At 42.5% G+C, this 26,754-nt stretch overlaps 2 protein-coding genes and 1 non-coding gene across 3 annotated transcripts; 2 read left to right on the top strand and 1 right to left on the bottom strand.

Moving 5' to 3' along the window:
• Positions 1–667: 667 nt before the first annotated feature.
• LOC145614006 (uncharacterized) lies at positions 668–1,105 on the top strand. The gene has a single exon (XM_081669019.1). It carries the CDS (start codon positions 668–670, stop codon positions 1,103–1,105), a length of 438 nt encoding a protein of 145 aa, XP_081525145.1.
• A 17,883-nt stretch (positions 1,106–18,988) lies between these two features.
• Positions 18,989–19,095, top strand: LOC145615799 (small nucleolar RNA R71). Its single transcript, XR_014107388.1, has one exon. It is a non-coding gene; the product is annotated as a small nucleolar RNA R71 (small nucleolar RNA).
• Positions 19,096–20,535: 1,440 nt separating this feature from the next.
• On the bottom strand, positions 20,536–21,927 carry LOC145614464 (SKP1-like protein 1A). The gene is made up of 2 exons (XM_081669519.1): positions 21,601–21,927; positions 20,536–20,803 (listed from the first exon to the last, which is right to left on the bottom strand). Exons 1-2 carry the CDS (start codon positions 21,925–21,927, stop codon positions 20,630–20,632), a joined length of 501 nt encoding a protein of 166 aa, XP_081525645.1. The 3' UTR covers positions 20,536–20,629.
• Positions 21,928–26,754: the final 4,827 nt, after the last annotated feature.

Here is a 26,754-nt window from a genome sequence, read left to right as displayed (position 1 = left end):
AATATTTTCATAATCATGAAAAGAACACAAGAAAGAAGTATTTCAAGCTTTTTTTCAAAAAGAACACAAAGAGAAAGTGGAGAAAATTCTTTCCCAAACCCTCCTTCTAGTCATCAAAATTCACCTCCACCACAAAATCATCCGAGCCAACAAAATCATTCTAGCCAACAAAATTCTTCTCCCTCAAATAATTTTTCCATCTCTCAAGAACATGAAGTGGAAGTAGAGACAAAGGATAATTTTTCCATCTCAAATCCTTGCACAAATGCTTCCACTGATCAAGCAAGAATAACATCAACTGATGTTGCAAACCTTCCTTAAGATCCGGGAAAAAGGAGAAAAATGATTGAATTTCATCCAGATGTCAGGGATGTAGTTAGAAGAGAGTACATTCAAAGATCATCTTATCAACCTGAAACCTTTGACTTTCCTTTTAGACCTTTTGGGCAAAAAAAATCGTAGATTTAACCCAAAGTGGTTTGAAGATAATAGACCTTGGCTAGAGTATAGTGTTGAAAAGGATGCTGCATTTTGCTTTGTTTGCTATTTGTTCACGAGTGACAATGTGGGATCCGATGCTTTTATTAGTGAGGGGCTCAGAAATTGGAGCAAACCCGAGGCACTAAGGAAGCATGTAGGTGGTGTTAATAGCATTCACAATCAAGCTATGGGTGCCCTTTATGATTTTCAAAATCAAAAGGGTTCTATTATTTCCAACTTTTATAAGCAAACTGAGGAGTTCACAAGGCAATACAAAATTCGCTTAGAAGCTTCTGTGAAGTGTTTGAAGTGGCTTGTACTTCAAGGACTACCTGCTCGTGGCCATGATGAAAGCACAACTTCATTAAATCGGGGTAACTTTCTTGAACTTTTAAAATTTCATACAATGGATAGAGTTGATGTCCAAAATGCTGTGTTGGAAAATGCTCCTCAATATTGTCAAATGATAGCTCCTACTATTCAAAAGCAAATTATCAATGCATGTGCTAGGGAGACAACAAAAGCAATAATTGAAGAAATAGGCGATGGTTTTTTTGCTATATTGGCTGATGAATCTGCAGATATATCGGATAAAGAACAATTAGCTCTTTGTTTGCGATGTTGATAATAGAGGAGAAGTAAAAGAACGTTTTCTTAGCATTATGCATGTTCCTGATACTACTTCTGCCACTCTTAAAGATGCTATTGAATCAACGCTAATGGAGCATTCTTGAAGTCTTTCTAATGTTCGTGGTCAAGGTTATGATGGTGCAAGTAATATGCAAGGTTAAATTAATGGTCTTAAATCTTTAATTCTTCAAGAAACTAAACAAGCATATTGTGTTCATTGTTTTGCTCACCAGCTTCAATTAACTGTCATTGTCGTTGCTAAAAAGAACAATGATTGCAATTGGTTATTTGTTGATGTGCTTCCTCTACTATTGAATTTTGTTGGTGGTTTACCTAAGAGGAAAGAATTTCTTAGAGAAAAACAAAAGCAACGTGTTGTTGAGGCTTTGTCATTAGGTGAACTTGAAACAGGTGCTGGTTTAAATCAAGAGCTTAGCTTGAAAAGACCGGGTGACACTCAATGGGGATCACACTTTAAAACAATCTTGAATGTGCTTGAACTACATCGACCTATCCTTGAGTGATCACTTGATGAAATTGCAAATTCTTCTATTGATAAAGCCGACCAAACAAAGCATGTGCAATAACAAACTTGTTGATGACTTTTGATTTTGTTTTTGTTGCATACTTGATGGTGTCTATTTTTGCGATCACAAATGGGTTGAACTTGGCCTTGCAAAGGAGTGATCAAGATATTGTGAATGCTATGAATTTGGTTGGGGTAACTAAGAGGAGTTTGCAAAGGTTAAGAGATAATGGATGGGATGCTCACTTGAATAAAGTTACTTCATTTATGGAGAAGCATGAAATTGAGATTCCTAATATGGAGGGTTTTTATATTCAACCGGGTAGAAGGATGTTTCGTGGTAATACACCAAGAGTGACTAATCTTCATCATTTTTGAGTTGAGGTTTTTCTTAGTGTCATTGATTTGCAATTACAAGAGATTGAAAATTGGTTTAATGAGAAAAGCCAAGAGTTATTCATATGTATGTCTTCTTTTGATCCTTCTAATCGATTTAGATCATTTGACGTAGAAAAATTGATTCGACTTGCCGAGTTGTATCCTAATGAATTTTCAAGTAGTGATTTAATGTACTTTGATCATTTACTTAGAAATTTCATTGCTGACATGCAAAATGATGAGAGATTTTGGTATCTAAAAAATCTCAATGAGCTATCTATGAAGCTAGTTGAGACGAGAAAGCATCTAGATCATTGAAAGGTGTACTTGCTCTTGAAATTAGTATTATTGCTTCTTCCCGTGGCTACTGGAACTGTCGAAAGGGCCTTTTCCGGAATGACTCAAATCAAAAGCAAGCTACGAAATAGCATGGGAGATGGATTGTTAAATGACACTTTAGTTACTTTTTTGGAGAAAGATTTATTCTTAAATGTTAGTCTTGATGCAATTGTACATCATTTTCAAAATATGCAAACTCGTCGTGAATATTTGTAATTTTTTTTTCAAGTATTAGTATTGTAATGTAATTGCATACATTATTATGTACTTTTTTAATTCCCTTTTATATTAACTAATTTGCCTTAGCGCATTTTGAACTTAGTGTCATAGTGTACGTTGTCGGTTGTGCTACCCTTCCCCAAAATCCTGGATCCGCCACTGCTTGGAAAAGCTGACCAAGGAGCTTGAATCTGTCAAAAGCAAGAAAAATAAGCAGGTCAGAACCGAGGATATCCCTTAATTCTTCCAGATTTCATCCGATGAATCTGAAGGAGAAGATAGCAATCCTAAGAAGCCTAAGAAGGAGTCAGGTGAAGAGACTAACCCTATTGCTGAGAGAGTAGTTGTTCTCAAAGCCCAAAGCCAGAAAATGATGAAGCTCTTGAGTCAGCTACCAGGTGTGCCGAAGCCTGTGGCTTATGAACCTCCAGATGGATTTAATGAGTCTCCCTTCTTGGAGGAGATTACACGAGTTCAGATTCCCAAAAAGCTAAACATTCCAGTATTCCCCAAGTTGTATGATGGGTCCACTAACCCTCAAGATCATGTAGCTCAGTACAAGCAGAGGATGTGGCAGCTATCAATCCCGTGGGAGCTTATTGAGCCCACCATGTGCAAGTCCTTTGGCGCTACTCTATCTGGACCTGCACTTAAGTGGCTAATTAACCTGAAGCCAAGATCTATTAGCAGCTTCTCTAGCTTGGCAAACAGGTTCTATCAACAATTTGCAACTAGCAGGGAGCTAGAGACGCAGATCAGTGACTTGTACCGCGTCGTCCAGAAGCAGAATGAGACAACCAGAGAACATTGGAGATGGTCAACATCAAGAACTGCGATAATTCAACAGCAATAGAAGCATTCCGCTAAGGCCTCATTTATCAATCTAGGTTGTATTATGAGTTGACTATATATCCTTGTGCTTGTTATGAAGAAGTTAGGACTAGAGCAATGGCTGAAGTTCGTGCAGAGGAAGATGAATCCATTTGAGTTCTCGTTTTGGAGTACCCGCAGGTAGTTGGGGGCAACTTAGGAAGGTCCATACCAGATTGACAAAGAGCCTGGCCTACAGGTTAGCTACGCCAGAAGGTAAGCTAGTACTTGGAAGCTAGAATGTAGCACATCTAAAAGCTTGCCATTTCTAAGAACCTTCTAGGTTGTCTCTAGGTTTCATCTGAGTTTTCTTTAAGTTATTTCTAAGTTATTTCCAGGTTATCTATGCATTATTTCTAACATGTTTGCTGCTTTTGAGTTATATCCAGGTTGCAAACATCTTCTGTCTAAGTTAGTTTCTAATAAAAAATATCTATTTATATATTTATGTGTATTGCTTTAATTTGGTTATATATTTCCGTTAATTCAGTACCAATTCAAAGACATCCTAAGCTACGAATGAATCAAGGGCCAATGCGCCAGATATCAATGAGGTCCAAAGCTACGACGTAACAAGGGCCAATGCGCCAGATACCAAAGACATTCATAGCAAAAGCACAATCGCAGAACAACGAAAGTAAAATCAAATTAAAGTCTATTTTATTCCAAAGAACCTAGCGTCGAATGTTCAAAGTCCAAAGAAAAACTAATCTTTGCCCCCATGAGCAAAGTTAAACATAAGTTCAAAAGCTAAGATCAACGTTTTAATACCAAGAAACTGTTGTAACTTTTCGAATCTAAAGAATTATCATGCAAAAATTTTTATCTTTCCGTTACTCATGTCAAAGTTTATCTTACGAAATCATTAAGTTTCCCTCATAGATGCAACAGGTACATCCAAGAGACAAGATGGGGGCAAACTGTTATGCCTAAATTTTTACTAGAGATTCAGATCTGCAGGTAGCTAAGTCACAGGTTGCTAGATTGCATGTTAAGGATTGCCACGTGATCAGCTACCCGGTTCCAGTTATTAAACTTAATCAAACAAAGATATTTCCAAGGAATATTCTAAGAGAATTCAAGTGTGAACAAAGTCAAAGTTGTTTAGGGTAAAAATACCCCAGGTACGTGGCCCAATCTCATAGTGACACGTGGCCCAGTAAAAAGGCGACACGTGGCCCTATGAGAGTAAGACACGTGTCCACCCGTCAGGGTGACGCATGTCAGCCATCTCTAAACGCCCTAATACAACATCAGAAAGAGAAAAAGGCCCTGATGACCTCAGGCCCAAATCCCGAGAAACCCTTGAGAGCCGTAAAACGGCGCCCCCCATGACACGTGGCAACCTCTGATTGCGCAGCCAATCATGTCACGAAATTCTAGGGCATAAACCCTAGAGGGGTACATGTTCCCACCCCTATAAATACCCCAATCATTTATGATGGGAGGGGTGGATTGTGACATAACGAAAATATAGAGCATTAAAGAGCTCCAACTTCTCTCTACTTTCTCTCTCTAGCTTTTCCGATTTCTGATCTCTAACTTGATCGTCGGAGGCGAATATTCCGATAAACGGAATATTCGTTGTTTTGCAGGTGTCCACGTGTCGGTGCCAGGAAAACGTGACCAGTATCCGAGGAGTTCACAAAAAACCCCGAAACATTTGGCGCCGTCTGTGGGGATACTCGTCCGTTATGGCACTAGATGGTCAGACACCTAATACTGGTCCTCGCCCAGGCGAGGACGGATATGTAGAAGACATACGTACTACCATACATTCAAGCAATCCTTTGACTGCCTCATTTGAAGAGGCCGAACAACCTCCTGTCACCCCAGCTACCCTAATGGCCGAGCTGACTAAGCTCCGCAAGGAGTTGGCGGCTACCCAGCAAAAGGGGAGAGGAGGCACTTCCAAGAAAGCCAACAACAAGACCAACGCAACTGATGCTGGTAACACCCCATTCCGCCGTCCGCATGGAAGGTCTCCCCGAGTCCCACGGACCAACTTCTCTAGCCTGCTGGCGAAAACACAGTCGGCTGGGGGGAGGGGCAGACAGCCGACAAGAGTTGAGACTGAGCCGTCACAGCGTTTCAAAGACTCAAGGGATTACATTCGGCACAGGCAAAGGGAGAGGGCCGCATACTCTGACACGGCCTCTACCCCAACCATGCCGAATGAAGTCTCCAACCAATCCTTCTCCCAATACACCAACACGACCGTTTCCAGCAGGAGTCAAGCTTCTCATACTAACACTCCCGTTCCAGTTCATCCATTACAATATCAGCCCCCTCAAGTACTCAATGGGTTGATACAGCCAACTCCCCAAGTCTTTGGGCAATATGGGCCGTATGGTCAGATGTTCGGCCAAGCTCCCTACCTGGCTGGAACGTCCGCTCAGCCTCAGCCCATCGATTGGCAAATGCGTTTGTTGAATTTGGGAGATAAGCCGCCTCCGTTTTCGCAAGACATACTAGCGTCTCATCAACCAGCAAAAGTGAAGAGTGTACTAGTGGGTGCCTATGATGGTACGGGCAACCTAGAGGAACACATTACTTCGTACAGGAACTTGATGTACTTGCAAAGTGTAGATGATGCTACATGGTGTAGATGCTTCCCGGCCACTCTCAAAGGGGTGGCCCAGGATTGGTTTAACAGCCTTCCAGCCGGATGCATCAATTGTTTTACCACCCTCAGTTTGTTGTTTGTGGTAAACTTCTCATACAACATCCCACCAAGAAAGACAAGTCTCAACTTGGCCACAATTGTCCAAGGAAAGAATGAAGGACTACGCTCGTACGTCCAAAGATTTAACCAAGAAAAAGCCCAAATTCATAATCTTCCGGACGAAATGGCTTACTCAGAATTTCTCCGGGGATTAAGGCATAATGGTTTTAAGTTTGATTTGGTAAGAAAAAATATTCGGTCATACGCAGGTGTATTGCGGGAAGCCGAAGCCTATATTGAGGCCGCGGACTTTTGTTCGCTCACCAAATCAGAACAGCCGGCCAAGGGGGCTGAGAAGAAGCAATCTTCTCAGCAAGACTCGGTCGGCCGAAAGAGGGAAGGAAATAAAAGAAAAGAAATCTGGGTGGCTGATGACAAGCAACCCAAGTCAAAGAAAAGCAAGACGTACGAGCCCCAGTATGAGTTCAACAAGGATGGCTACTCCATTTTGATGGAGATAAAAGACAAGTTTGAGTTTGAGAAGCCTCAGCCTTTGAGAGGCTCGGCCCAGTACAGAAACAAGAACAAGTATTGTCATTACCACAAGGATGTAGGTCATGACACGAACGAGTGTATCAATCTGAAGAGGCTGTTGAATAAGTTGGCCGACAAGGGTCTGCTGAAACCCTATGTGACCAAGTCCAAATTCACCTTCAAACGGACAGACAACACGTCCGAGAAAAAGCAACAAAGTGATAAGAAAAATGACAGGGAAGATGATGGGAATAGCACTGATTCAGGTTTTGTGGCCGTGATATCAGGAGGCTTTGCTTCAGGCGGCCCTACCATGCAAGGAATCAAGCAGGACGCTCGAAACCTGTCAAATGTGATGCAAACGGACGCCGTTAAGGCCGAGCCATTTCCTGAAGTGATCATAAGTGAGGCTGACCGTGGGGAGGTTAGGGCTTTGCACAATGATCCCATGGTCTTTGTAATGAAGATACCGAATTTGAAGGTGGGACGAATATTGATTGATACGGGGAGTTCGGCCGATATTATCAGCCTCTCTGCCTTGAGGAATTTACGCTTCCCAGAAGATGCTCTCCAAGATATAACTCACCCCTTAGTAGGATTTGGGGGGAATATCATTCATCCAGTCGGACGGATTGACCTTCCCATCCGTTTCGGGCAGAAGGGAGAAGGAAGAGACATGGTCGTCCGTTTCCTTGTGGTAAAAGAGTTAACCGGGTACAATGTCATCCTTGGTCGCCCCACTCTCAATGCTGCCAAGGCGGTCATAGTCCCCCACTTGATGTTGCTGAAGTTTGAAAGGTCGGACAGAAAAATTGGGACAATTCAAGGAAGTCAGAAAATGGCTAAGGAATGTAATCAGCTGGCCGTGAAGCCAACAGCACGCGGCCCAAAATTGTCCGAGCCTAAGGAAGAAGGAACCTCACTCCCAGCATACCAGGTCGGCCAGAAGCGTAAGGCGGCCAGGGCAGAAGAAGCCTAGCAATTAATGACTGTCGGCCGGCCAGATGAGCTGAGGCTCCAGCCGGCCGGCAGCCACCAGGATATAGTGCTTGACTCCAACCACCCAGAACGGACAGTTAGTGTTGGCACTATAGCCTTGGGATTGCTTGGGGATGAGCTAGTCCAGCTGTTAAGAGAATTCAAGGATGTGTTTGCATTTGAAGTTGGTGAAATGCCAGGAATAAGTCCTGACCTGGCCGTGCACAAGTTGGCCGTGAACCCTCTGATAAAGCCTGTCCGCCAGAAGAAGAGGAATCACGGAGAAGAGAGGAATCAGGCGGCCGCAGCAGAGGTAAAAAAGCTGCTGGACGCCGATTTCATTCGGCAATGCTTTTACCCAGATTGGGTGGCCAATGTAGTTCTTGTGAAAAAGCCGAATGGGACTTGGAGGATGTGCGTGGATTACACGGACTTGAACAAGGCGTGTCCTAAGGATAGCTTCCCCTTGCCTAAGATTGACCGTTTGGTTGACTCTATGGCCGGACACGCCCTAATGAGTTTCATGGACGCATACTCCGGATTCCATCAAATCCCTTTGTGGGAAGAAGATCAAGAGAAAACAGCGTTTGTGACCGAGCAGGGGTTGTCCTGTTACAAAGTTATGCCATTCGGCCTCAAGAACGCCCTTGCTACATTTCAGAGGCTTGTTAATACAGTCTTTAGAGACCAGCTCGGCCGGAACATGGAGGCATACATTGATGACATGATTGTCAAGTCAAAAGAGCCGGCCGACCATCTCAAGGATCTACGAGAAACGTTCACCGAACTCAGGCGGCATAAGATAATGTTAAATCCAAAGAAGTGTGTATTTGGTGTTGAGTCCGGCAAGTTTCACGGATTTTTGATTGATCAACGTGGAATTGAGGCCAACCCTGAAAAAATTCAAGCCGTCCTTGACATGAAGTCTCCGAGAACAATCAAGGAAGTGCAAAGACTGACTGGCTGTTTAGCAGCCCTTGGAAGATTTTTGTCAAGGTCAGGGGATAAGTGTCGTTACTTTTTTCAAACCATTAAGAAGAAAGCCATGTTCGAGTGGACAGAGGAGGCCGAGGAAGCATTCGTACAGTTGAAGAGTCACTTGCATACATTGCCTCGCCTCGTCAGTCCGCTCAGGAATGAGAAGCTATACATCTATCTTGCCATCTCTGAACACTCTCTAAGTGCCATCCTTCTTGCTGAAAGGGACGGCCATCAGGTCCAAGTGTATTTTATCAGCCATGTACTTCATAATGCTGAGCTTAAGTACCCCCCAATTGAAAAATTTGGCCTGGCCTTATACATGACATCAAAGAAGCTGCGGCCGTATTTTTTGGCACATTCAATTGTGGTCTATACAGACCAACCCTTGAAGAAGTCGTTCTCAACATTAGAGGCAAGTGGCCGCATGCTCAAGTGGGCCTTGGAGCTCAGAGGTTTTGACCTTGTGTTTGAACCAAGGAAGGCAATCAAGGGGCAAGCTTTTGCGGATTTTTTGGCTGAAATGACACGGCCTGATCTACAGCCGGCCGGGGACCAAGTCTGGAAAGTGTTTGTGGATGGTAGTGCAACAGCGACCGGGTGTGGCGCTGGTATTATATGTGAATCTCCTGAAGGAGACAAGTATGAGTACGCGCTGAGATTCCAGTTCCAAGCGTCAAACAATGAAGCTGAGTACGAAGCATTGTTGGCCGGCCTAAGGATGTGTAAAGCGGTCGGGGCAACCAAAGTTGAAGTATGCTCGGACTCCCGGCTAATAGTTCACCAAGTCAATGGTGGCTTCGAAGCCAGGGAGCCGGCCATGATGAAGTACATGCAGCTAGTAAAAGATGAGGCCGAGAGCCTAGAACATTTCTCTCTCAGACAAGTTCCTCGTTCAGAGAATCATCAAGCGGACGCCCTCTCCAAATTGGCTTTCTCGGCATCATGTGATACTCCAAGATCAGTGTATTGGGAAGTAAAGGAGAAAAGGAGCATTGATGCCGAGCCCGTTCAGATAATAGATAGAAGCTCAACCTGGATGGATGGAATTATTTCCTACTTAAGGGATGGAATACTTCCGGACGATCCAAAAGAGAGTTGGCTAATGAAGAGGAGAGCGACCTTACCTTAAGTGTATAACTCCTAAAAGAGGGCATGAAGTGTTGGACGACCTTAATCAGGGACATTGTGGCTCACATATTGGAGGACGAGCCTTAGCTGAAAAAGCGACACATTTGGGATACTACTGGCCGAGCATGAATTCGGACGCCATGAAAATGGTGAAAAAATGTGACAAGTGCCAGAGATTTACAACCCTTATTCATCGTCCAGCAAATAGTCTATCAGCCATCAGTAGTCCGCTTCCTTTTGCTAAATGGGGAATGGACATTTTGGGGCCGTATACTCCTGCATCCGGCCAGAGACGATATGTACTAGTGGCAGTAGACTACTTCACTAAATGGGTTGAAGCTGAGGCCGTCCGGGGCATTAAATGGACGGATGTGTCAGCCTTCATTTGGAAGAGCATAATCACTCGGTATGGGGTACCTCAGTCAATGGTGTTCGACAATGGACCCCAGTTTGAGACGCGTCAACTCAAGGAATGGTTGGGAGACCAAGGCATTACTCATTGTTTTGCCTCAGTCGGCCGACCACAAGTCAATGGTCAAGTTGAGGCCTATAACAAGCTGATTTCAAATGGGATCAAGCGCAAGCTTGAAAAAGCAGGCGGCCTATGGGCAGACGAGTTGGTCAATGTGCTATGGTCCATACGGACAACAGCAAAGAGTTCTACAGGGGAGACTCCATTCTTTTTGGTCTATGGAGCTGAGGCTGTACTCCCAATTGAAATGTACGAGCCCACTTTGCGGGTAATGCTTTATGATGAATCTGCCAATTGGGAGGCCATGAAGACCGCCCTAGACTTCCTTCCAGAAGCTAGGGGCAATGCGGCGCTTAGGCATGAAATTTATCGCTTAAGGATGACAAGGGCATATAACCGCCGAGTGTCAAAGCGGCTGCTCAAAATGGGGGATCTAGTGTTGAGAAAAATGGAAGCTGTGGGCCGTGCCAATGAGGACGGCAAGTTGACTCCAAACTGGGAGGGGCCGTACCGAATCAAGGAAGAAGTCCGAGACGGCACGTATCGCCTTGAGGCAATTGATGGCCGTCAGATACCACGGACGTGGAACACTGACAATTTGAAGAAATATCATGTTTAAGTTTTTATTTCTTTAAATACTTAGCCAAAAAGCTGTTTATACAGCTAGGTCTACTGACCGAGCCTTGTAATTAAAGCCATACGGCCACAACAATGTACCTTTGACAAAATTAATGAAAAGTCAGGCATTGTTGAACTATTTGTTGTTTTACTTGTATTTATTTGCCTATTATTATTTATGATTAAAGGCCGAATGAAATGGTTTACTAAGTTGCTTCCAATATGGCAACACGGCTTACCATTCTTACTAAATGGCCGAAGTGAAAAGGAAGCAAGGTTGCTCCCAATATAGCAATTCGGCCACACCAAAAAAAAAAAAAAAAAAAAAAAAAAAAAAAAAAACTGATTTAATTCAGAGATCAATGCGTCCGCCCAATTCTAGGCGGACGATTGAGGCAAGGTATTCCGAACTTGTGTAGAAAACAAGTGTCCTTTACAAATAGGGCAAGGGCATACCTAGGCATTTAGCCCGGCCGAGCAAGGAATCTCTAAGTTGAGATAATACTTGGGATTTCTAGGGTGCGTCCGAGCGATAGATTCAACGGACTACTCGTACAATGATAGCCGAACGGCCAATTAAATTGATTCGGTGCTTCACCTAGTCCAAGGGCAATCATTACTATGATTTGATTAACTTGCTAGTCGTCATACCCTTTTAAGGCATAAGAACTACCAAGTTAATCAAACCACTTAGAGAATGGACTAGGCGAACACCGAATAAAGGGGCATACCCCTAGGAACGTACGAAAAGGCATAATATTTAGACGTACGAAAATCATTCAAAAAATGCAAAATTGTAAAAAATTGCCAAGTAAGAAACAAAGGTGAAAGAACCGCGCAAAGGCGGACAAAATCTTCATTAATAAGACCGCACAAAGGCGGCCATAATGTTTACAATACCGCTCTAACAGGCGGCTTCAAATTAAAAATAAAAAAAAGAGAAGTACAGAAAAAGCTAAGTACAAAGTAAGCTGAAAAAAGAAGGAAAGCTTGAAAGCTGAGCAGACGGCTGCTGGAGGACCTGAGCTCTACTTAGCCGTATTATCTTTGGCAGGCTCCTCCGCATTCTTGGCGTCCTCGGCCTTGGCAGCCCCGTCGTCCGCCTCCTCCTCATCCCCGTCCTCTCCGGACTCAGGGGAAGTAACTACCAGCTCAGAAGGAGGCATGCCGGCCTTCTTTGCCTCTTCTCTGAGGCAGACGTACTGAAGCCGCTTCTTGAAGCGTTCCTCATAATAGGCGGCCTCACCTTCGTCCACCATCAATTCAAAGGCATCGAAGAAGTATGCCTTAAGTCTGTCTTCAGCATCTTGCTCAATGCGGACGACCTCTTCCGCGCTGGGTGGCCGAGGAGTTTTAAGTTGCTCCTCATAGTCCGCAATGGACTTCCTTAAGGTCTCAACCTCGACCTTCAGCGCGTCCGCTTCATCTAGAGCAGACTTAAGGTTGGCTTGGGCCAACTTCAGCTCGCTCTTCAAGGCTTCAGACGCCTCGAAGCCCAACCTCCACTTCTCCTTCTCCAGGACAGCCTCGTCCCTTTCAACCCTCAAGGCCTCCCTGGCCAAGGACTCTTGTTCGAGTGCCTTGCCCAGTTTGACCAGGTCCTCTGTTTGCCGCGCCGCTTTGTCAGACAGCGCGGTTAATTGGGTCTCAAAATGTACCCTTTGGACGGCGGCCGTCCCCGTCACAGCATCCTCGGCCTTCCTGATTTCGAGCCAAGCCTGCTTCAGCCGCTCGTTCTCTTTATCCTTCCATTCAAGGAAGGCGTTCAGGCGGAGGAAGAGCTGCGGACAGAAGAAGGAAACTTAGTCAAATATAGAAGAATTTGCTAAGTGTTGGAAAGAAAAGGTATAGAGAAAAGGAGACGTACCTCAGCAGTACAGTTGAGCATAGGGCCGAGGAAGCCCTCATTGATTCCCCGCAGCTTATCACGCTGCGCTTGGGGAACCGCGCGAACCATGGCCTCGCGCATGGCCTTCCTGTCCGCGCCAGTCAGTGACTGGCCGGGCAGCCTCATTTGCAACTCCTCTGAGATGTCTGCGGACGACCGTACAAGAAGAGTTAGCTAAAATTACAAGTACAAGTAAATCAAATGGTACAAGAATAAAGAAGAAAGGCTAACCAGTGGAGAAGCTTGGAGGAGAGAGACTGATGGGAGGGGGCGGCAAAGAGGCCTCCCCGTTGTTTTCTGGACGACCAGCATCAGCATCGCTGGCCGACTGACTGGCATTTAGCTAGTCAGATTTTTTGACTATCTCGATCCCCGCAACCGAGAAGCGGCCGGTCATTTTTTCTGGGGTTGACTTATCCCCACCGTCCGAAGGGACGGACTCATCGTGGACCTGATCAGCAACAGGTTCCACGGGCTTGGAGGCCCCGCTTTGTGTCAGCCGGGGTTGTTCTCCTTGAGACTGCGTTGTAGCAGTCTGCGACTTCGCCTTGGCCGCGGTTTGTGAAGACGTCTTGGAAGCAACCGTCTTCCTCTTTTTGGATGCGTTCGCATCAGGAGTGGTTGTGGCCGGTTGCTTCCTCCTAGCCTTCGGAGTAGAGGAGGACTGCAAAAATACAACCAAAGTTTGAAAAATTTTACAAGGCTAAGTATATGCTTGCGTCCGTGTAAATTGGGGAAGGAGCTCCCTTCCAGCATGCCTGAACGGACGTAAAGCGTCCGAACAAACTTGGGAAGCAGGCTCCTCCCAATATAGCAGAACGGACAATGGGAGAGAGAAACTCCAAAAATAAACTAAGTGTTTACCTCTTTCAGTTGCTCGTACATCTTAAAACGAGCTTTGTATCGAGCCAAGTCCACCTCGGACATCTCCACTTCCCCTTTTTGGGCCGAGTCCAGCATAGCGTACGCCTCCGCTGCAAAGAGAAAAAAGCAAAAGTGTTAGAATATTTTTCTAAAAACTCTACGTGCGTACAAAAAGTTATATATCTAAGTGTCCACCTTGGGGCATGTTCTGGTACAGGCCGTACGCAGACATGAAGGTAGTGTCCCTAAGCCAGTTGGCAAGAGGAACCCAATGGCTAGGGACACGTTCAGTTTTGTTACCCCGCCTGACTCGATTGACCTTGAAGTACTCAAGCTGGTGCTCGTGGCTTGGATGGATGGGCGGCTTGTCAGGTTTAAGGTCCCCGCGTCCGAGCTAAATGGGATCCGGACGGCACTTGTTCATGCGGAGGTTGAACTCCGCATCTTGAGTTTTGATGCGGTAGAATCGGTGCTTCCAGTCCCTCCATTTGCTGACACGGTCAACCACAACCATGTAATCCCTGGTCGCACTCAAGATGAGCCAACCATCCACATCCTTCTCCAGCCGAGTGAGTGAGTGCATCTCACAGAAGACTGCAAAGTCTGGCGTGAAACCCTTGCAGATGCACGTCACTAAGTACCCAAAAATATTCAACCAACTGTTTGGCGTCAGTTGGAAGAGGCCAATGTCGTATTCGTCCAGAATTGTCCGGACGAATGGATGAAGAGGGAAGCGAAGGCCCACATCCAAGGCGGCCCTGTAAACGCAAAACGCCAGTTGCGCGGCTTCTCCTCATCCCAGGTAGCCACAGCAATGGCTTTCTTGGGGACTTGTATTTTGAATCCCTCCCCCAAATGGAGGGACTCCTTGTACTTCTCAAAGTCCTTTTTTAGGAACTTCAGGGCCGTCTCCCCAACCGTACAGGCGTACGGGTCCCTGAAGTTGTCAATGTTGGCGATGTTTTCCTCGGCCGCCGCCTCACCTTCGGCCGTCTCACCCACGGCCTCTTTCTCAACTTCTTCTTCTTTCATTTGGTGAGAAGGAGCACTCCCAAACTCTGAAGACAGCACCCTGTCCAGGTCTGCTGCCTCGGCCGAGCTTCGGCCTCTTGAGCTTTGTACGCCCATGGAAGAAGGAACGCCCTCCTCAACTAATGGACGTTTGTCGTTGTCCTTGGCAGCGTCCGCTTGATTTCCCGAAGGAGGGGCGCTGCGAATAGGCAGGACGGACGGTTCTCTGATTGAGATTCCCGTCAAGGGTCTGTCCGCCCCGCCCAGTTGAAGCAGGGGTTGAGAAGAAGAGGGGACGGACGAACCAGAAGCGTCCGCCCCAGGATTGGAAGGGTTGTCTTTGCAGGCTACCAGTTCGGCCCCATCCATGACTGAACTGGCAAATTGAGGGAACCTAAGTTCCGGAGCAGGTGCGGACGAGGCGCCTTCAGCTTGCAGGCGTTCCTCGAAGGAAGAAGTGACCTCCACGGCCAAGTGATGAGAGCCAGTGGAGGCGGTCGTTGTTTGGGTGGTGGAGTCAGTCTCCACCATTGTACTGGGGTTACTAGGGTCATAAGGGACCCTAGGATGAACCAGACTTCCGTCTGGGTTCCTGGCCGCGTGAAGCTCGCGCGTACGCATTGTTCTAGCCATTGCCTGTTGGGGTAGAGAAGAATAAGTGGGGGTGAGTACGTACGCACTAGACATAGACTCACTCCAAGGAGGAGACAACTCTTCTCCGTCCACTCTAGACTCCTCAGTCCCAGGCGAACGGCCGGCCTCATGAGGAGAGTCAGACGAAGCCGAGTATGGATCCAGAATTGAAGTAAAAGAAAAAGAAAACAAGTAAAAGTAAAAGAGAAAATGTAGACGGCCTACCTCTGTACGTTCTGAAAGCTCTGAAGGTGGTGGTGAAGTTCTTGAAGATTGACCGGAAAACTCAAAAATGCCCGGAAAACTCAAACTCACGGCGGCGCTCTTGAAGATTCAGGAAAAAATAACTTTCTCTCACTAGAACGCTCTGACTTCTCTCTAGAATTCACAATTGGGTAAAGTGTGAAAATGAGAATTCACCTCCCATATTTATAGAATGAATTCATGAGGGCAAAATGGTAAAACCGTCTTTCCCGCCTAAACATTCAAACGGTAATTTCTTGAAGAAATTACTCGAAGAAAGGGACAGAACGACGTTAGGGTTCTGTTAACTTGTGAAAAAATCGGACGGACAATTGACGGCACGTCCAAGTGAGTTGAAATGAGTCAAGTGGCAAATTCAAGAGTTTTACACCTTCAACACTTAGTCTCCAAAACTTGAGAATATCTAAGAGAAAAATGCGTCCGCCCAATTCTCAGACGTTTAGTCCAAAAGGAAAAATTCAGACGTACGAAGCATGATTAAAGAGCCAGAGAGTACGTCTGAAATCATTGAAGCCCAGTTTATGTCGAAGAAAATATGTGGCCGCTCTGGGTAGTTAGGAGATAAGCTCCTCCCAGAGTATCAGAACGTCCAGCCTCATTGCTGTGGCCGCTCTAGGTAGCTAGGAGATAAGCTCCTCCAGAGTATCAGAACGTCCAGCCTCATTGCTGTGGCCGCTCTGGGTAGTTAGGAGATAAGCTCCTCCCAGAGTATCAGAACGTCCAGCCTCATTGTTGTGGCCGCTCTGGGTAGTTAGGAGATAAGCTCCTCCCAGAGTATCAGAACGTCCAGCCTCATTGCTGTGGCCGCTCTGGGTAGTTAGGAGATAAGCTCCTCCCAGAGTATCAGAACGTCCAGCCTCATTGCTGTGGCCGCTCTGGGTAGTGAGGAGATAAGCTCCTCCCAGAGTATCAGAACGTCCAGCCCCATTGCTGTGGCTGCTCTGGGTGGTTAGGAGATAAGCTCCTCCCAGAGTATCAGAACGTCCAGCCTCATTTCTGTGGCCGCTCTGGGTAGTTAGGAGATCAACTCCTCCCAGAGTATGAGGACGTCCAGCCCGAAGTAAGTGGACGCCCAAATGAACTCAGAGGTTAAGCCTCTCTCGGAGTACGGGAACTTCCAGAGCGAAATATATGGACGTCCATGTAGCAAAAAGATCCTTGAATCAAGAGTATATGGACGTCCAGGGCAGATGGGAGGCAAACCTAACCCAGAGTACCAGGACGTCCAGAATGCAAGTTCAGAGAAGGCGGCCAGTAAGTGTACGAGCCACCCCCTCTGAGGGGCAAATGTTTAGGGTAAAAATACCCCAGGTACGTGGCCCAATCTCATAGTGACACGTGGCCCAGTAAAAAGGCGACACGTGGCCCTATGAGAGTGAGACACGTGTCCACCCGTCAGGGTGACGCATGTCAGCCATCTCTAAACGCCCTAATACAACATCAGAAAGAGAAAAATGCCCTGATGACCTCAGGCCCAAATCCCGAGAAACCCTTGAGAGCCGTAAAACGGCGCCCCCCATGACACGTGGCAACCTCTGATTACGCAGCCAATCATGTCACGAAATTCTAGGGCATAAACCCTAGAGGGGTACATGTTCCCACCCCTATAAATACTCCAATCATTTATGATGGGAGGGGTGGATTGTGACATAACGAAAATATAGAGCATTAAAGAGCTCCAACTTCTCTCTACTTTCTCTCTCTAGCTTTTCCGATTTCTGATCTCTAACTTGATCGTCGGAGGCGAATATTCCGATAAACGGAATATTCGTTGTTTTGCAGGTGTCCACGTCTCGGTGCCAGGAAAACGTGACCAGTATCCGAGCAGTTCACAAAAAACCCCGAAACAAAAGTGGTTATAAGCTTTCCTACCATCAAGGAGGAGATATTTCCCACCAGGAATAAATCAATTGGAAATGTTAAATGTATCTGCACCACAAATCAGTCCACATTCGTTGAAGACCAAATCAAGGAATCAAACTACTTCTCCTATCTTCATGGAGGACACTCCCACTATCCTCCACTAACCATCGTCGAAGAACAAGTCAAAAGGCAAAGGATAAACACAAAGAGAACATGGCATGAATCTCCTACTTTCAAGGAATCATAAAAGAAGCTGTTATAAGACTTCAAAAGGCTCTCCTATTATTAATAGGATTAAAAACCATTGTAAAAACACAAGATATGAGCCCTAGGCATCATACTTCATAGTCATTAGCAATTAGTGTTAAATTACAGATTTATTCCTAGTCACAAAACAACCTGTATTGTACCTGTAATTCATTCTCAAACTAGTAGATTGGTGGACTCAATGCCACCAGCAGTTTTTACCCTTATTTTTGGGGTTTTCTGCGTTATCATCTTGTGTCTCTTCTTCCCTTTCCCCTTTGTACTTCTTTCGTAGGTTATTTACCCTCATTCATTGAACCTACACTATCATTTACATACTTTCTAATCTAGTTGTTGTCCTATAGAACCTGGTCGAATCTAGCGAGCAAATTTTGGCCAAAACAAAGATAATGAAATCAAGCTAAAGTTTATCACTTTACAACCTTTTATCATTATTATTAGGAAAATTTGACAATTACCACCTTCTGTTATGTCCATTTTAGCAATTACCACCTTCTATTTTTTTTTTGAAAATTACCACCTTCTATTTTCAAAATCATCAAAATTTACCACCTTCTTGCTCCTCTACTACCACGTGATGTCATTTTGGGCTCATTCTTTCCCTTTCCTCCCTATTTTCCTCACATTTCTCATTCCTAACTCGATTCTCATCCCCCCTTTCACTTCTTTTCCCCCAAACAATCAAAAACACTTCAATTCACTTCTCCAAATCAAAATTGACGAACAATTATTGGTGGTTTGGGGAAAAAAAGTGAAAGGGGAGATGAGAATCCAAATAAGAATGTGAGGAAAATAGGGAGGAAAGGGAAAGAATGGGCCTAAAATGACGTCACGTGGTAGTTGGGGGCAAGAAGGTAGTAACTTTTGATTTTTTTAAAATAAAAGGTGGTAATTTTCAAAAAAAAAAAAAAGAAGGTGGTAATTGCTAAAATGGACATAACAGAAGGTGGTAATTGTCTAAATTTCCTCTAGATTGTGGGATTCTTTTTTTTTTTTCAGGAAAAGATAAAGGGATCGGATTCAGTTTGATGGGAAAAAAAAATAGTGAGGAAACTAATACTGTTGATTATAAAAGGTTATACACAAGTTGAATAACTAGGATTTAAAGAATTGTAGTACAAGATTATTATTATTTGAGTCCTCTTCATTTGAACTTGTTTGATCTTAATTTTTTTGAACAACTAAATTTTATTAGGTATGATTTTCACTTTTATCTCACCAAAAAAATGAATTTCACTTTATGTACCAAATTATTAGTTTTCTCATTCGATCACTACTTATGCCATTTTTATTGTAAAAAGTTAACCAATTTTATCTACCATTTGTTGATTATGTTAATTAAGTCCATAATAAAAACTATGTACTAGCTGCCATTTAGGAACCTCATGATGTGGGCATTCACGTAACAAACTACAAAAGCGTGCCCATGCTTCATAAAATAATTCATTAGGCTTTTGAGCAAAAGTGGTTATCGCACGTCTCAAAGCACTCAATTTACCAATTGAATTGAGAATCTTTTTGCAATTGAGCCCAAGTTGTACTGTAACATTCTTTAGCGTTTTCTTTTAAAGAACAATTAAATAAACGCGTACGAATAGCATCAGCAACAACATCAGAAATACATAGGAAGCATTTGTATTTTTATTCAAAGCTCCTAACTTTCTAAGTGTGCGTTCAATTTCAGAATCGTATGGACTTAAATCACAAGGCAAGGATCTACGACCAAACATTAACTAAACATACAAAACATAAGTAAAGTAATATAGATAGAAAGCACCTGGAAAATCAGATTTTAGTAGACTCGTTTCAAGGCTAATTTAAGTAGCTAACCAGAATTATCAGAACTGATTGAAAGCAACAAGATTTTGTGGAGAGATAAGATCTGGCAGGTTCAATCGGCTCTTTTCAAGACTATGTGGCTGACCCAAAGTGCTAGCTAGCAAACTAACACCGCAATCATAAAACCAATAATAATTCTCAAACATTTAAATTACTACCTCCGTTACAGGTTATGTACAACGATTTGACATAAAGTAGAGAGGGAAAATGTCTAATCGTTGCACATAACCTGTAACGGAGGTAGTATAAAACCATACTAATAGGGTTTCATCTAAGTCCTAAATAGAGAAATTAGCTACTCTTAATTGAAGAGAACATCACCCAATTATGATAAAGCATTGAAGATATCACCGATCTACACTCCAAGTCAATGTCGTACTTCGTAGGTGGTTATTGAGGTTGTTAGAGACATGAAATATAATCGATTTTGGAATATATATATTAGACTTAAATGGAACCTAAACTATTATAGGTAGTAACTTGAATGAAACCTATTAATTGATTTTTGAATATTAATTTGTGTAATGCAACTTGATTGATTATAAATTATATAATTGATTTTGGAATATATACTTGTATAATGTAATTTATTTACCTATAATCGATTAAACATGAATGGAATCTACTACACGTGATTTAATCTTATTGCAAGATAGTTGATTGAACTTTATAACTATTACACCTAAAACTTTGTTTGTTATGATGAGGAGAACACACCCTTAAACGAAAGTCATACAAGATCCAATACTATAAATTGAAAATCAAATAATCCATAATAGCTTAGACGTTTTCTATATTGTGAGTGTCATTCTGATTATAGCCCACTTATAACAGGTATAACAATCACCCTATTCTTAGTCTACCAGTAAACATGCTTGAAATGCACAAGTAATAAATTTTATACAAAAAAATTAAAAAATACAAAAAACTTGTTATCCTTGAAATTAATTAAATGTAGTAGTAAACAATTGAAAATAGTGAGTTCTTGAAATTAATTCAATGAAGCAGTAAATTAAAAAATCCTAAACATAGTGAGTTCTTCAATGAAGCAGTAAACACAGTGAGTACTAAAACATTATGCAAACAAATGTATGTAGCAAGCCGAGTAACTAAACTAATTAGAAACAGTTTTGGAATTGGTAGATTGAGTTGTTTTTAATAGCATCCATTGCTACTTGAGTTTTACTCAAAAGCCCATTGATTCTCCCTTCGAATTTCTTCCTCTTGTTCGGGTGTGAAATCGTTCTTGATGTTGAAGTGCTTCCTAATCTCCTCGGGTGTCTTTCCCTTCATCATATCAGCCACACATTGACAAGTTAAATCCAGCAAACCCTTGATATCCATGTAATTTGCAGCCTACATAACATCATCATATCACACATAATTAATTTCGTAAAACGTAATTGTACTTGTATATAATAATAATAATAATAATTTATACGTGGTACTTAACAACCCTTTAATCATATTAATAAACAACTCATACATGATACATCTAATAATTTATACGTGGAACTTAACAACCCTTTAATCATATTAATAAACAACTCATACATGATACATCTAAAGCAAAAAAGGTTTGGGTACAGTATTACGTATAATGCGATTGCGAAGTTTGACTATCAAACTATTATCATATTATCAAAAATTATGATAAAATACAAATACGTGCATAAGAAATCTATAATCATATATTATAAAATTAAATAACTAACTATAATAATCCAAAGATTCCAAAGAACTCGTATGCACTCCAATTTGGTCATCGAATTCATATGGAGCAACCAATCACACCCAAAATTAAGATCTAATATAATTTTAATCGTACAAAATTTAATCAAAATTATTTTATTTGTAAAATAATTCCAGCCCAAAAACAAAAGACTAACTAGTATTATGATGACAGAAGAAAGATTAAGGTACTCATATTATTATACTTTCGAACCCTAAACCCTAAAAAATTAAAACACAAATTAACTCAAAACCCTATAAAACAAGATCAATTAATCATAAATTGAAATATTAGTCCTAACAATATCGTAAATAAACAAAATGAATAAAACAATCGAAAGAAATCAAAGAAACTAAAAGAAACAAACAAATAATATCACAAATAAAGAAAGTAGATCAAAAAGTAAAAGAAAATTTCTTACAAGAATAAGATCATAGAGGGTGTCTAGGTCAACATTGAGGAAGTCCTTATCCCACTGCTTGAGTTCATCATCCTTCTCCTTAGGTAATACGGATTCAGAGTTATCATCATTAGCGTGTTTGTTACAATACTCGATAACCTTAGGGAGAATTTTAGAGGTGACATTGTGAAGCGGGATGGGATCGGTGCTGTCGCCGAGGTCCTCGATCATGTTCTTGATGGTTTGAGAAAGCATTGCTGCCTTTTCGTCAACGTTGAAAGTCTCTTTGTCGGAACTCCTTAGGATTATCTTCTTGGAAGAAGATGATGAAGAGGTTGATGCTGCCATTGCTAATTAGGTTGAGTGTTTTAAGGTGGAGGAAAAGCTAAGAAATTTTAGAGAGAGAGACAGAGAGAAATTTTGTGAGGAGTATGAAAGAATATGAATTAATGGTGAGACTGATATTTATAGATTTTTTTTTTTGACTAAATTCTAGTACAAGTATGCTTTCCCTTTTTTTTTGTTTCTTAACCCGATTATTTTTTTTATTGTTTCCCAACGAGATCAGTGAATTCACACAAACCGCCCTTTTTTTTTGGAAAGTAATGTATTTTTGTTCCCTAAAACAAAAAGGTACGGAGTAATGTATTTTTGTAACCAAAAATTTATACTCCGTATCTTTCTATCTTTCCAAATAAGAAAAATATTTAGTGAACTTATTTGATTTGAATTTTGTTGACCAATTAAATTTTATCAGCTATGAGTTTCACTTTAATTTCACCAAAACAAAAAATAAAATAAATATTAAACACTTCAAAATATATATAGAAACTTTAATTGATGAACCTAATCAACCTTAACGACACCGCGACACGTCATTAGTAGAGGTGTCAATTCGGGTAGTCGGATGAAATTTGGTTGACCCATGACGAGGGTATATTCGTGTCAAAATTACCCTTTTTAATTCGTCGTTGATTTCGGGTCAAGATTCCCTGCTAATAATATCAGCGGTTTGAGGTACTAAATGTAGGTATGATTTTACCTAAATGCAGGATAAATTAATTTTTAACAATTGTTATCTTTTCAATATTACCCTTCTTTATCTTGTAAAAAAAAATTAAATAAACAAATAAATAAAAATAAAATATCACCCTTCTTTTAACATACCTTTCGCCTTAATAACTCTTTAAGCACCCATAACATTTAACTTGTAAATTAACCATAGCTCAAATATTTTAAGCACTCATCCACGGTTAGATGAATGATTATGAACTGTAGAATTACGGAAACTCACGGCTTAACTTTCATTAATCGGGGTGAAACATATATATACAACTCTTATTCCTAGTGTTACCTTAATTAGGTTACTAGAAATAAGGAAACAATATAAAAGATAGAAACAAATATATCTTCCTAAAATATATCCTCAATACCCCCCCTCAAGTTGGAGCACTAGGATCAAAAGTGCCCAACTTGGACAAAACACCATCAAACTGAGACTTCCCAAGAGCCTTCGTGAATATGTCGGCCAATTGAGTAGTCGTAGGAACATACGATGGAGAAATTAAGCCGTCTATAATTGCATCTCGCACAAAATGACAATCAACTTCAATATGTTTGGTCCTTTCGTGGAAGACCGGATTCTTTGCAATGTGAAAAGCAGATTGACTGTCACAAAATAACTTGATTGCCTTAGGATGATGGACACCCAAACTTAGCAACAAACCCTTTAGCCACTTCAGCTCACAAGTAGCTGCATACATTGACCTGTACTCGGCATCACAAGACGAAGTCGCCACTGTTGGTTGCTTTTTAGTCTTCCAAGAGATAGGAGAATGGCCTAAAAATATCAACCAACCTGTAATAGATCGACGGGTAAGAGGACACGCCGCCCAATCTGCATCACACCAACCTTCCAAAGTAAGATCACTAGTAGCACTCAACAAAATACCTTGACCCGGGGTGCCTTTCAAATAACGAACAACTCTAAGAGCTGCTTCCCAATGCTTAATGCGTGGCTCTTTCATGAACTGAGACAAAATATGAACGGAGTATGCTAGATCTGGTCTAGTGACCCCTAGATAAATCAAACGACCAACCAACCTACGATATGCCTCCGGATCCTCAAGAAACGCACCTGTGGCACGACCGAGCTTGTGGTTTTGCTCCATGGGAAAACCACTCGGCTTTGCCCCTAACAAACCTGCTTCAGAAATGATATCCAACGTATATTTTCGTTGACACAAAAATAAACCTGAAGCACTACGAGCAACTTCTATGCCCAAAAAATATTTCAAAGGACCTAGATCCTTCATTTTAAAACAATCACTCAGATAAGCCTTGAAACCAACTAATGCAGCGGAATGATTACCAGAAATTATAAGATCATCAACATATGCTAAGACATTAATCTGAACTTTGCCTTTCGTATACGTAAAAAGGGAATAATCAGAGTAAGATTGAATGAAACCATACCCTTTCAAAGCCGCAGTCAACTTTGCAAACCAACACCTCGGTGCTTGCTTCAACCCATACAAGGACTTATCCAGGCGACACACTAAAGTAGGATCCTCACTTTCAAACCCGGGAGGTAATTTCATGTATACCTCCTCATCAAGATCACCATGCAAGAAAGCATTATGCACATCCATTTGATGAAGTTCCCAATTCTTGGATGCTGCAATTGCAAGAAAAGCCCGAACCGTTGTCATCTTTGCAACTGGAGCAAATGTTTCACCATAATCTATGCCTTCCTGCTGATGATTGCCAAAAACAATTAGCCGAGATTTGAGACGCTCAATATCACCATTAGACAAATATTTTGTCTTAAACACCCATTGACTCCCTAGTGCACGTTTACCAGGGGGAAGATGCACTAAGGTCCATGTACCATTATCTTCCAAAGCTCTTATCTCCTCTTGCATAGATTTCCTCCAACCTTCATGTTTCATGGCCTCTTTAAAAGATTTCGGATCATGACCACCAACAATAGCTGCCAAGAACTTACAATAATTCACAGAAAACTTGTCACAATTTATATAATGTGCTAAAGGATATGGAGTACCTGAAGGAGTGTTGGACGGAGTGGAGAGAGCCAGATTGTTAGCAAAAACGAAGTGAGTCACAAAATCTCGATGTCGAACATTCGGAAACTTTTCTCGGAACCCGCGCCCCAAGGGAGCTGCTGCCCCTGTACAACTGTTGTCATCACGTGGCTGCTCCACGTGCTGTGGAGTGGCAGCAGCATCGTCCAGCAACACGGGCTGCTCCACGTGCTGTGGAGTGGCAGCAGGCGCCGTGCTGCTGTACAGACGCAGACCCCGCGCCCGCGGGCTGGCAGTAGGTGTGGCTGCCGAACCCGCGCCCGCGGGATTCACCTGCGGGTCTGACCCCGAGCCACCCACATTATCACACACTTGGCCACGACACCCCTCATCACTTTGAGTATCCTCAAATTCAACAAAATCATCATGAACTTCGTGACCCGAATCAAACATATGGGGCTCAATATTTACTCCTCGGGAGTAGCAAACGGGAACACATTTTCAACAAACTTAACATCCCGAGACACAAAAAATACCTTAGATTCAAGGTCATACAAACGCCACCCTTTCTTCCCAAAAGGATAACCCACAAAAACACACTTTCGACTTCTACTAGCAAACTTATCTCCATTAGTTTTCTGATTATGTGCAAAGCATAAACACCCAAAAGTACGAATGGCATCAAACATAGGGGGTTTATCAAATAGAATTTCGAATGGAGTTTTATTTTGTAGCAACAGAGTGGGAGTACGGTTAATAAGGTGAGCTGCAGCAAGAACGCACTCACCCCAAAAATAAATGGGTAATTTGGCTTGAAATCTCAAAGCTCTTCCAACAGACAAAATATGTTTATGTTTTCTCTCAACCCTCCCGTTTTGTTGCGGAGTTCCCACACAAGAAGTTTGAAAAATTATACCCGTAGTATCAAAGAAATCACGCAAACAATTAAACTCCGTACCATTATCACATTGCACAATTTTTATGGTTTGAGAGAACTGTCTATCTACCATGGCAACAAACATCAAAAACATACGGAAAACCTCTGTTTTATCATTCAATAAATAAATCCAGACAGCTCTAGAATAATCATCAACTATTGTCAAAAAATAACGAGCTCCGCATGAGGAAACATGTCTATACGGGCCCCACAAATCACAATGAATTTTCTCAAAAATTCTAGATGCTTTATTATCACTCAAAGGAAAACTATTTCTAGGATGCTTAGCACGCATACATACTTCACATCCTTTATCTAAACAAGCTTTATTACTAACTGTGGGAAGCAACTTAACTACTTTCTCGGAAGGATGACCCATACGACGATGCCACAACTCCAACTCTGAATTTGCAACGCTCACATGATGCACCAAATCCGTTTTGCTAAAGTAATACAATCCGTCCCTCCTAGTTCTCGTTCCAATCAGCTCCTTCGTTTGGTCCTGTATAGCACAAATATAAGAGTTAAATTGGACAGTACAATTAAGATCATCATTGAGTTGCGAAACAGAAACTAAGTTACAACTCAAATTAGGAACATAGAGTACTCCGGTGAGAGTAATCTTGTCCGATAAACACAGAACCAATAAGAGATGCCAACACTGTGTCCCCATTAGGCAAACCAACCGGACATTCAAAACTTTTTGTATCAAAAAGCCAATGTTTTTCTCCGGTCACATGATGAGTAGCCCCCGTGTTAATAATCCAAGAGGTTTCATCAAACTTACCTCGGAAATTGTTGCATTACCCATCAATCCCGTAATCGCTTTCCACTGTTCACTTGAGAATAAACGACCCGAGGCAAAAGTACCTGAATCATCCGAGCTTGAACTACCACCAACAACCGCGTTGGCCTTCACCGGACCCCCGCGACCACGGCTAGCAGGTGGCTGGCCCCCCTGGCTGCTTACACCACCTTCCGGCCACCCATACTTGTCATAGCATCGAGTTTCCCCATGCCCACGCTTTTTACAGAAATTGCAAGTTTTATCGGACCAACACTTCAAGGTTTCATGTCCCACCTTTTTACACTTTTCACACACAGGCAACTGGCGATCAGAAACACCACCACGGCCTCTTCCAGTACCCGTACGAACAGCAAACCCGAGAGCAGGGGTCTCCTCCTTCTGTCGAG

The sequence above is a fragment of the Chenopodium album genome, chromosome 25, assembly GCF_948465745.1.
Source record: "Chenopodium album chromosome 25, dcCheAlbu1.1, whole genome shotgun sequence".
NCBI classification, from domain to species: domain Eukaryota; kingdom Viridiplantae; phylum Streptophyta; class Magnoliopsida; order Caryophyllales; family Amaranthaceae; genus Chenopodium; species Chenopodium album.
Note: the sequence above shows the minus strand (reverse complement) of the source record. Positions and strands in the feature narration are given on the sequence as shown.